Source organism: Trachurus trachurus, assembly GCF_905171665.1.
Source record: "Trachurus trachurus genome assembly, chromosome: 9".
NCBI classification, from domain to species: Eukaryota; Metazoa; Chordata; class Actinopteri; order Carangiformes; family Carangidae; genus Trachurus; species Trachurus trachurus.
This window is the reverse complement of record NC_139895.1, coordinates 11,321,868-11,333,631: the sequence shown is the minus strand read 5'-3', so window position 1 is coordinate 11,333,631 and position 11,764 is coordinate 11,321,868. Positions and strand designations below refer to the sequence as shown.

Genomic DNA, 11,764 nt, shown 5'->3' with positions numbered 1-11,764 from the left:
ATGGAAAGCAGAACACCACAACATGAGTTACTTGAATAAAACTGTATATTTTACAGATCTTTGTACACTTTTTTAATTACAAAACTGTATGGTACTAAAGTTTTTAAAATCAGTTTTTTGGTCAGAGAAGATTTAATCGTCTTGTGTGCAATTACCATGTATATACAACGTCTCATGTTAGTGATTTTTTTTCTCAAAATAAAAAGCAACCAAATAACTCAAACGTTCATACACTCTGAACATAAGACATGGCTTAAAAGATAAATATATTAGTAAATAAATATTCAGAGAACATATTTCCATTTATGAAATGTGTTTGCTATACAGGTACAGAAATATACACAGATTGATTTCTAGCCTTTAAACATTTGTAATGGTAATGACAGAAAATAATTATATTCTTAAAAAATTAAAAAATATTAATTTTTGTACACATTTTAATCTTCTTAAGTGCTAGAAACAATAACAAAAAAAAAAAAAAAATTAAATAGTGACTCAAGTACCCCAAAATGTTATTATATTTGCAGTAGGTACATATCTCTATGCAAAAGGCAAGATTAGATTCTCATTTGATTACAGCACTGGGTTAACTTATAAATAGGGTTATTTCAGAAGGTTTTTCCTCTGTGTAGAGAATGTGTATATTTCATAGAAACAGTATAAAAAACAGTCTGCAGGACAAACAGAAAGGCATGAATGACAAGCATTGATATCGCGAGTTGTATGTATTATGCACGGCACGATATGATTCAAAAAACGGATACGTTGTGGTATGTATAACTGCATCGTTTCAAAAAAAAAAAAAAAGTCACAGTACAATAAGGAACCCTTATGAAATATGAGTCTTTTCCAGCTACTTTCCTTTGGCCTTTTTTTTTTGTTTCTTGTTCTTGTTTTTATTAGATATTTATTCGCCTCATTGAGGAAATCGGGTAAAGAAGTGACGGCAAGAAAACGCACTGTTTAAGGGCTTCCAAACACGTAGAGCGCTACACTCTACATCTGAAGAAATCGTTTCTTTTATTTTTTTTTTATTTAACACCCCCGAGACACTCTCACCTTTATTTTATTTCATTTCGTTTCATTTTATTTTAAAGATATTGCTACAAAACAGCTTTTACCAGCCAGCGTAAGGCGTTCATGTTGCTCTGGCACATCTCATAACAGATGGGTTAGGCCACTACTGGACAGAAATGCAACGCTTTAAAAAAAAAGAACAAATTCTGTATTTATATTGAATAGAGACCAGTGTCAGCCTTTGCATTCACATTTCTATGCATTTTCTGTAATATTTATATATTTATATATATATTTATTTATATATTTATAGCTTCTCCTCAGAGAAATGTGTGGGTCAGACCGTTAGTGACCCATTTCCCTGCTCTTGAAAAAAATGTTTCCAAAAAAAAAAAAAAAAACGAACAATAACAATCATGTCTTTCTGTTTTGGTATAGCTATGTCCATACAACCTATTTGAGTTGGTGGTTGAAGCTTTATAGGCAGTCAGTGTTCATGTGCGCACATGTAGACATGTAGATGCAGATGTTTTGTGAATTAAGAGTGTAGTTTTTGTATTTGTATTTTTTGTTTTTTTCTCAGATTTTCCCAGCTCTCGCACCAAACACGGGAGCATAGGTAGCTTGTTCTGAAGAGATCTCAGCAGAAATGAGCCCGGACTACTTCACGCTGACAGGTGTTTTGTGTCGTCGTTCGTTGGGGTGGGCTAACCCTCCGTGACAGCAGATGTCAACCTATTAGGTCTAGTTTCTATCCTTTTAGTTTGTATTGTAGTATCACCTTTTGTCTCGGTCGCTACGGGAGCGTAGTTTGGTGCTGAGACGTTCTGTGGCCACAGGAATGAACTGGATATATATATATTTTTTCTTTTTTTTTTAGTAGAGACGACAGGCCATTTCAGTAGAAATCCACACAATCTAAGATGATAACATTCAGTGCTCGGAGAGAGAGCAAAGGTTAGAACAAGGCAACTGAGGGTTTTAAATGATTGACTGACTGATACGGTACCAAACACATAGTTTTTTTTTTTGTTGTTTTTTTTTTAAACCGAGTCCCTTCTCTCTGGCTCATACACCCAGACCGCCATCGTTCGTTGAAGTACTGCTTCCCAACGCAGCGGGACCTGCAGAGCGCTGAGGGTGGAACAAAGCCCTGGTCTCGTCCTCCTGAGCGTATGGCTGACCTCTGAACTGTCCTGAGGTGAAGTACGCCTCCTCCGCTGTCCGCAGCTCCGCCTCCACCGTCACACCGACGACGGACGACAGTAAACTGCTCTGAGTGTCCGACGGCGACGGCGACAGCGACGACGACACCCCGGCGCCCAATTCACAGTCCGTGTCCTCGGGAATTATGGGTATCCTCTGGTTGAGTTCACAGCAGCCCTGTCCGCCGGCGCAGGCGTCCGAGTCCGCCGCCGCGTGCGCGTACTGCACGTTGACGGCGTAGTCCTCGGCGTAGCGCCCCGCCGCCGCCCGGTGGACCTTCATCTCTTTGTAGAAGCAGCAAGGCAGCCCCTCGTAGCTCAGCGGCTCCGTCGAGGCGCACATGTGCTCGGGGGGAGCGAAGTAGTTCTTGGAGGCGGAGCTCTGAAACTCCGCCGCCCTGTGACAGCGTCCCGAGGCCAGAGGCCCGGCGCGGTCCGAGTCCGGCCCTTTGCACTCCACGTTGGGAGGAAGCACCTCGAAGCAGCAGCTACAGGCCGCGGCCCCGAGCTCCCCCGACTCCTCCTGCGCCCCCCTCCCCCTGTCCGCTCCGGGCGCCTCCGCAGCGCCGGCTGAGGTAGTGCTAGTGTTGCTGTTCTCCCTGGGTTCCAGTGACGAGCGACTGCTGTAGTTCGGCTCCAAGCTGCAGTTGGAGAGGTGATCCCCCGAGTTGTAGCCCGACGCCCCCGGAGGCAGCTGCAGGCAGTCGTGTCCCAGGGCGGCGGCGGCGGCGGGGGACGAGTCCTCGGCGGGAGCTGTGGTGCAAGCTGCAGCCCCCGCCTCCCCGCCCGCGGAGCCCCGACACGGACTCTTACTCCGGTAGACGTACGGGTCGTAGTCGCTGCTCAGCGAGCTGCGGAAGGTGGAGCAGCTGCCGTACACGCCCTGGTTGCTGACCTCGGTGCAGTCCAGCATGGAGTCGCTGGAGGAGCAGTGGCACTGGCCCGAGCTGCTGCTGCTGCTGTCGCTGCCGGGGCAGTCGGCAAGGTAACCGCTGCACACCGAGCGGTGGCCGTGGTAACAGCTCAGGCCAGAAGCGCTGCCGGCGTCCCCTATCCTGGAGGACGAGGCGGGCGCCATGTGAACCACCGTGGGGTACAACAGCCCCTGCTGAAACGCCCTGCTGTGGTGGGGCTTGTGGGCCCCGGCCCCGCCCAGCGGCCCCGGCCCCGGCCCCGCCGGCCCCCCGCCGCCCTCGGGCTGCTGCGGGAAAGTCAAGCCCTGAAAGTAGTAGTGCTGGTACATAGTCTCGTACTGCGAGAAGCAGGCGGCGCGGGAAAAGTTGCGCCCGTGGAACTTGGGCCGTTTGAAAGCGGCGTGATGCGGCTGCGGCGGGTAGGCGGGGGGGCCGCGGTGCTCCAGCCCGCAGTGGTGGGGGCTGAGCGCGTGGTCCAGGTGCAGCGTGGGGTGGTAGCTGCGGAGGAAGGCGGACGACTGCGGCGGGTAGAGCCCCTGGGGGTCCGGGTGCTGGTCCACGGTGAGCACGGTGATGGGGTTGCCGTGGGGATCCATGCTGGTCCTGGTGGGGTAGGCCGTCACCCCGCCGGCGCGGTGCACGCGGCCGGGGTAGTGCACGGGCAGCACCACCCGCTGGCGGCCGTGCACCGGGTTCCCGGGGTCCATGCAGGCCGCTCCGGGGTTTCCCTTCTTTTGCTCTGTGAGGAGACACAACGAGACGTTTACTCAACTCAACTTTATTTATATAGCACTTTAAAACAACCGTAGTTGAAAACAAAGTGCTGCACATAGAAACATAAAACAATTAAAGGCAATAAAATTAATGAAACAGACAGTAGAATAAAAAAAAACAATAAAACAATAAATAAAATTTAGAGTCCCGCTGAGGGAAAACGATGCAACAGGTTTTTAAAATCATGGTGGGAGGGGGCGAAGCGACTCACCGATGATGTTGTGTCTGCAGTGAGGACAGGTGTGGTGCTGCAGCAGCCAGGGGTCCACACACTTCTTATGAAACCTGTGAGCGCAGGGGATGACACGCAGCTCCTGTAGAGACACAACCATAAGCAAACCGTTAGGTCAGAACACAAAGACAATATGGCTTCAATTTATTGCACATCAGGACTTTTAATTCTAAGTATTTAAAGTTAAGTTAAAGATACTTCATTGATGCTTTAACAGGAAATTATAATAGAGCAGCAGTGTACCACATACACACGACCACAGATACAGAAATATTGCACATCTCTAGAGTTAAGTAAAAGTAAGTAGGTATAAAATGGAGCCAAGTAAGAGAAGTTGTAATAAAAGAGATTAAAAGAGCAGCAGCAAAGTAAAAACACAACATTGTTGCTACTGTGAGTTAAAAAGCCTCATGGCATCAATCAATATTAGTATTTTAAATCACTTCCTCCCTTAAAAAAAACAAAAAACCTCCATGTCTCGTTACAGCAGGTGAAGAAAAACAAACTTTCAATGTGTAAATAAAGGTTTTCTTTGCAGAATTCAATAACTTCACTCATTGCCCATTAGCCACTTAAAGAGCTTCAACTCTTTTAATATAAAGGATATAAATGGAGCCTCTTCAGATCTTTAATTCACAGTAATCACGCCGCATTTGTTCAGTTATTTCTCACACTCCCGTGCATAACAACTAGAGCTAGCTGCACATTATACAAGGAAACTCCCACATATACAAAGTCGTTGTCGCTTTTTGACAAACTGCGACCGGAGTTTTGTGTCTCAGAGGATGAATAAATGTGCAAGTTCACCGCCCAGAAGGTGGCGGCAAAGCGACGCAGAGCTGTCAGTCGTGGTGACGGTTAAGAGTCCAATCAAGTTTTTCTTTTCCTTTTTTTTGTTTTTGTTTTCTAAAGCAGCGAGGAGCCAACTTCACATCACGCCACAAACAAAACACTTGAGCAGATGCCACGCCACGGTACAAATCCGACTTTGATGCTCAATGTCACCGCTTTCTGGAACAAAACAAACAACAGGCTTTTTTTTTTTTTTTTTCTTACTCCAGAGGATTGATATGAAAAGAATGCAACACTTTGCATTCAGACGGAGGAATTCGACAGACACAAAAGCAGCGGCGCTATGAATATGAATTCTAATATTCTTCTCCAGCGAGAGCTCTTTCACCGCCATAAATACTTTTACTCTGTGGCTTAATGTGACTCATCTTTGGGCTCTTTTCCACCCGAGCTTTTGTTGCTTGGTTCACTGCTCAAAAACCGCTTTGATGCCATTCAGCCTTTTATATCGCCACTTCCTCTGTGCAATCCTGGCGCCATGCTTTGTTGTGTTTTCTTCTCCTCCTTTACCGAAGAGACACATTACCACAAAAACACACATACACACACTGACACACACACACCAGCCAAGTCTCCCTGCCTGCCTGGGCACTGGGGGTTTGTCCCTCCAGCGTCCATGAATGAGGATGAGCAACCACTGTTACAGTAAACCCCTCAAAGTCTTTAAGATTCAGGCACATTTCTGTTTTTTTTTTCCCCCGACAATGACTCCTTAAAATAAATTAAAGAAGGCCACAGTAGGGAAAACAGGAAGTATAACCACAACCCGGTGCACTCTGGGTACCGTTATCTCTCCAGGTGCTCTGAAAGACTGAGCTAAACATCTACAAAAGGCGCCGGAAAGAACGTCAGCTAAAGATTGCAGACCTGCGGTCCCCGAGCACATCAGGGGAACTTCCATTCTATTGTCCGACGCAACTGCTCCGATGTTTCATGTGTGCAGAGTGCGGAGTGAAAAACAAGCTCAGTGGGGAAGACGACCGCAACTAACACACACACGGTCCGCCTCGAGCGCCTCAGCGCCGTGCACGGTGGCTCTGTGGATCCAGGTGGTTTTTATCGCCTCCTGTGTGAACTTTTACTCCACCGGTCACACAGATCTGCATCATTTTTACGAGGATTTGGTGTTTTACTCATTTATAAAGGACAGAATATAAAGGGATAGTTCGGCATTTTGGCAAATTGGCCCATTTCTATAATCCCTATAGTTTTAGGAGTAGGTTCGTTACCTTTAATTGCCGGTGCAAGCTATTTTAAGAACGGCAGAGCAGAGCCGCGAGCTGCTCAGAGCTACGCTACGGAGGCTAATGGGATTCCTTGGTTTCCCTCATCAAACTCATCAAATACACAATCCAACAACTCCAAAACGCTCTGGTGGACAAGTTGTGACCTGCACATGAGCCTCCGTAGCGTAGTTCTGAGCAGCTCACGGCTCTGCTCCACCGTTCTAAAAATAGCTTGCACCGACAATTAAAGGTAACGAACCTACTGCTATGACTATAGGGATTATGGTAATGGACCAATTTGACAATATGTTGAACTATCCCTTTAAAAAGGAGGAGTTGATTTTGATTGGACCACATGTCAAGAATGAACGTTGATTATGCCAAAAAATATTAAACAACAATAAAGTATTGAGGATCCAAATGTGTTTTCATGAAATACTATTATTATTATCTGGCTAAATATGAGAACACATTGTCTTTTCTTCTTGTAAAGACACAATGAAACAGTTGGATTATGGGTAGTAATGGAGACTATTATAAGTTTTCTTTTGTTCTTTATGCACTTTGAGGTGTCCCTGGGTTGTTTTCATGACTGAAATGTTTATTTTTCTACTTCAAAAGTGGAGTCACTTCAGCTTTTCTTCATTGCTTTTATGCACTTTTTGATGTGCCCGTGTCAAATGTGTGCCAAAGGGAAATGATGAATAAACATTAGCTGTTTTGCGTTAGCTTAAAAGTTGTCATTCAACAGCTGCTGAAAATGTGTGGCCCAGATACATTTCATGGTTCTGGCCCAACTTAATTCATAATTGAAGAACCCTGATCTATAAATGTTAAAGTCTGTTTGTCATCATGTCAAAAGCTAACTAAGCTGTTTTAAAAAGGAAACAACACGCCACATTTCTGACCTTGGATGTGACTGAATAGCGGATTAATAAAGCATTTGAATGTGCCCGTCATGTAAAGCAAAGCAGATGACGTGTTTTGACTCAAGCGGACCATCGGTCGGCATCTTTTCTTACCTCGCCGTCGATGTACTTCTCCAGACAGATGGCGCAGTCGGAGGTGGAGCTGCTGCTCAGTGAATCCGAGGCTCCGCAGCTGCTCTCGCGCTGGCCTTTTCCTTTGGCCTTGAACTTGCGCGTCTCCATCTTTTCCAGCGCCTGGATGGCCATTCTGTTCATGGAGCTCTGCAGCGAGGAGGGAGGTGAAGGACAGAGGCTCAGTCAGCGGGAAAATATCCACATTTAATGATTAACAAGGACCCGTGTGAAGAAAAAAAACAAACATCAGAGCCAAAATAGGACACAGAGATGACAAAACCAGTTGTCTGTGCGTCAGTGTTTATGTTTGAACTGTTGCTGATGTTAACGTGACAGTGTCGCCGTTTCCCTTTGACACAGTTACATGATTTTGCAATGTTTGACCGCGCTGGAAACTCTCTCTGGCTCCGAGTCTTTGTCCTCTTTTCATCTCTAATTTGCTTTTCGTGCTGCCTTAAAAATGTTGCTTATTAAAAAAAAAAGGAAAAAAAAGGTTGACACATACAGAACTACTTATTGGGATTAAACTTAATGACTCACATGTGTAAGCAAGTCTTTGTGATTTATTACAAGAGTCTCCCGCCTGAAATGTGAAATGTGCATCACATCGTGTACAAGTCAGGAGTTATTTATGCCCCGGCTCGACTAAACCAGGGTCTCTGGAGGGTGTTTCTTCCTTTATGTTGCCTCACAACTAGATAATTGCAGACTTTCTAAGTGGATATGTGGATATCCTGGTCAGCAAGGGAGCAATGAACTTTGGCATGAAAGTCGGGTCTCATCACAGGGTTGACAAACATGAAACAAACTTTAAAACCAGTATTTTTAAGTGTGTAATTAGCTGTGTAGTCTTGTGTGGCCAGACGCTTGAGGAATGTTTCACTAAACCACCAAAACGTAACATGATCGGCTCCTCCTGAGATGATGTTTGGATCTTTTTAAGTCCAGCGTTTTTCACTGTTTTTAAAAGGTCTCCTGTGGTAGAAAGTGAGACTTCCGTGTATTGTTTTAATCGCAGCGCAGATTCAAGGTTTTGTATAAATACTGTGAAAGTATCCAAACATTAAGTCCACGGAGGAACGTGCACTTGTGAACTGGCACATAAAACGAGCCGTCGGGACTTCTGTAACTTTGTGATGTCACCACCCTCAGCCACGCCCCCCTGTAGCATTACAAACGCAACGCCTGTCACACAATCTGAAGCAGAATTAAATATTTAATTTATAAAATACTCTTCCAACATTGACTCTAATTAGTATGTAATTTATATTATGTTGGATTATAGATGTTTAACTTTTGATTACTTGATATTTTGATAACATATTGTATGAATGATGGACTTAGCCAAGTATTTTATCAAATTACAAACCAGTTTTATCAAATTACAAACCAGTTTCAAACTTAATAGATGTCAGTCGTTTATAAGATCATTTATAAAGTGTAAGTAATCTATATAGATGTACATTTTTGTATGCACACAATAAATACAACAAAAATGCCTTCTTGGCCAGGCCTTGCTTGGAAAATAGATTTTTTTTTAATTATCTCAAGCAATTTGCCTGGTAAAATAAATAAATATGCAATGATTTAGACATGCAAAAACATGTAAACATTTAAAAACTGTGTGTGTGTAAGTTACATACTTAAACAATTTTTAACTAATCCCTGATAGTTAAAGTTATTATTACCAAGTTTACCTGTGTTTGATCTGGCCATGTCTCAGCCAATCAGAAGCAAGGCTCAGATACCGACACAAAATGCAAAAACTCCTCAGAGAGGAGATTTTAAAACTAAATCACAAAGGTTTTGGGGGACTTAAAAGCATTAACATATTTCACACGGATATCAAAACCAGTGGGAAAGTGAAAGAAAAAATAATAATACTGAGCCTTTAAATTGGATAAAAATGCACGAACAACATTTACTCCACAAGGAGTTCATTAATTTTTCACATTTCAGGAAGGAAAGGGTTGCTGTTTTTTTCCATGTGACGAATCCGCCCCTGGTGTGAGCCGTTCTCTTAATTAACCACAGAAAAGGAAGTCACGACCAAGTCATCTGCTGCTGACACACACCTATTATACACCCACACACACACACACACACTGACACACACACTGACACACATACACACACACATTTACTGGCAGGATTACACCTGTCTTCAGAGACGCCGCCACAGGTTTTCTGTTGTGTCCTGACATCTCATCTCTGTGCGCTTGGCTCCGGCAGCCAACCTCTCATCAGTGTTAATTAAATGCTAATCCTGATTCAGGCGCCCGACGTCAGTGAAGCCTCCACGTCAACACGCGAGACGAGTCGATCAGTGTCAGAGCCGCTGTCGCCTCCAACTCTCACCGCCGACTGGAAAAACTGCGTCTCTACGTGCGTGCGTGTGATATAAGGGTGTGTTTGTGACATAAAAGTTTGGTGGGAGATTAAGTAACAAAAAGCTGCAGGTTCTTCACACTAGTGTTGATGTGGGTGTGTGTGTGTGTGTTCAGACTCTCACCTGGCTTCTCCTCTGCTTGAGTTTGATCTTGATGAGCAGGATGAGACAAACCAGCGACACGACCACGAAGAACGCCAGGAAGATGCCCATGTCGAAATATTCTGTGGGCTGCTGCGGGAAAGGAGCACGAGGGAAACACACACTTGTTGAATAATATTTCAAAAATAATAATAATATTAACAATAACAACATATTTACACTATTTTGTGCTAGTAAACACTGATAATGTGACCTTCACACATCTGTATTAGACACTGGACTGGTCTAAAGTCATTTTCCTCTCACTTTCTCAAACTAATGAGACCGTTTTCTGAGAAGAGCTCAAATGATTTTTCAAAAAAAATCAAGAGAAAATGATTGTTTTCTAGCAACCCTGCCAAACATTATGTGATCTAAGTCTCTAAAATGTGAAGATGAACCATTTTTCTCATTGTTGTATCACTGTAAACACATTATCTTAAGGTTTTGGAGCTTTGGTCAAACTATATATAGAAGAGCACTTTGCACAGTAGGAGCAGGATGAATGGGTCGTACACACTGTCCAACAATCAACTATGAGACATTTTGGTGCTGAACCTTCATCATTTGGCTTTAAGCAACTATTTTAGGGTTAACTTGATCATTTTAGGCATAATTTTGGACTTGATTTCCTTATATCTCATGTATTTCACATGTTTTTAAAATTGGTTAAGATTTGAAAACGGTCTGGTGTGTAGCCAGCTTCAAATAGGAGTGGCTGTGAATCCAACCAAATCACATCTCTCCATGCGAAATAGAAAAGACTGATGAATTCACTATAAAACATCTACCACATGATATAAAAAGGGACATGAGTTTTTTGTCAACAAAAACCTCTAATACATAACTTTCAGTTCTGGGAAGCTGTGATGATGAACACTGTTTCTTATTATCGCTGAATGACTCATCGGTAAAGGTCAGCCATCTTTTATTCTAACACCAGGAAGCAGGAGGAGAGTTCAGTTTCTAATAAATCCAGTGTTCTCGTGTGAAACGGTGAGAAAGGCCGGGGATGTTTAAACCTTTTTTTCCTCTTATCAGTCTGTTTCTTTTCTCTCCAGGGGGCTTTCATTATGTCAAGTTATTTGACCTCAAAGTGTGGTCGCTCTCTTATCGAATATTCCCAGCAAACAAACAGCTCTTTGAATCATCGGACGATATTAATCTCTCACGGTGCTGCGAAACAGTCCTCGGCCTCGGGGCGAGCGGGACGGGGTCAGATTTCACAGCTGGAATTTTTTTTTTTTTTTTAGTTTGGTGTCTTAACATCTAAAAAAAAAAAAAAAAAAAAAACTTCTCAGCTTCACAAACACATCTGCTTCAAAGAGGTCTCTCTTACCCTCGGCGGTCTGTGCTGGATCCGAGCACGAGCCACTTTCTGCTTGTTGACGATGTTCATCAGCTTCACGGCGTCGTTGCCCTTCACGTAGACCACCGGCCGCTTCAGAGGATCCTCGGCCACCTGGTTGAGCTGCAGACGAGAGAGGACAACATCAAACACAGAGCAACCGATACATATTTAATCACACTCATTAGTCTGGTGGTCGATGGCGCCCTTTAACCTAATGTCTCCTGTGGCATTATGGGAATGTTTTTCAAGCTTGACCCACTCTGGAGATTAAAAGTCTGTTTATCTCTGCTTCTATTTTGAGTCTTATTTAAAAAAAAAAATCTTTTGATGCTTTCAAGTTTATAGAGGTGGAGAAACAAACCACTTTTTATGCCTTTAACGTTCAGACGCACTCATGTGAACTGTGTTAAATGTGTCGTTTAGTTCTTATTATACTTTAAAACCATTTAGTTTTGATTTGATTTCCCTGAACTTTCCTCAATTCTTCATTTACTGTAATTGCAGGGATGAATTACGGGATTTGTACATGTGAAGTGATGATGAATGTGTGTCTGTGTCATTGTAACTGTAGAAAACTGTTGTTTAATTCTTTTAATGTTGTTTCAGATGTGTTTTTCGGG

General features: G+C 43.6%; 1 protein-coding gene across 3 annotated transcripts in view; it reads right to left on the bottom strand.

Annotated features, from left to right (window-relative positions):
* Window positions 1–104: 104 nt before the first annotated feature.
* Window positions 105–11,764, bottom strand: part of znrf3 (zinc and ring finger 3) — a 76,079-nt gene continuing 64,419 nt past the window's right edge. For 2 of the 3 annotated variants that reach the window (XM_083979155.1, XM_083979157.1), the window contains exons 4-8: window positions 11,133–11,264; window positions 9,776–9,886; window positions 7,243–7,410; window positions 4,122–4,224; window positions 105–3,875 (exon numbers count right to left, since the gene is read on the bottom strand). In XM_083979155.1, the coding sequence (XP_083835281.1) occupies window positions 2,086–3,875; window positions 4,122–4,224; window positions 7,243–7,410; window positions 9,776–9,886; window positions 11,133–11,264 (2,304 nt within the window). In that variant the 3' untranslated portion in view covers window positions 105–2,085. The remainder of the gene's footprint in view (window positions 3,876–4,121; window positions 4,225–7,242; window positions 7,411–9,775; window positions 9,887–11,132; window positions 11,265–11,764) is intronic. The other variant, XM_083979156.1, reaches the window with a different exon arrangement.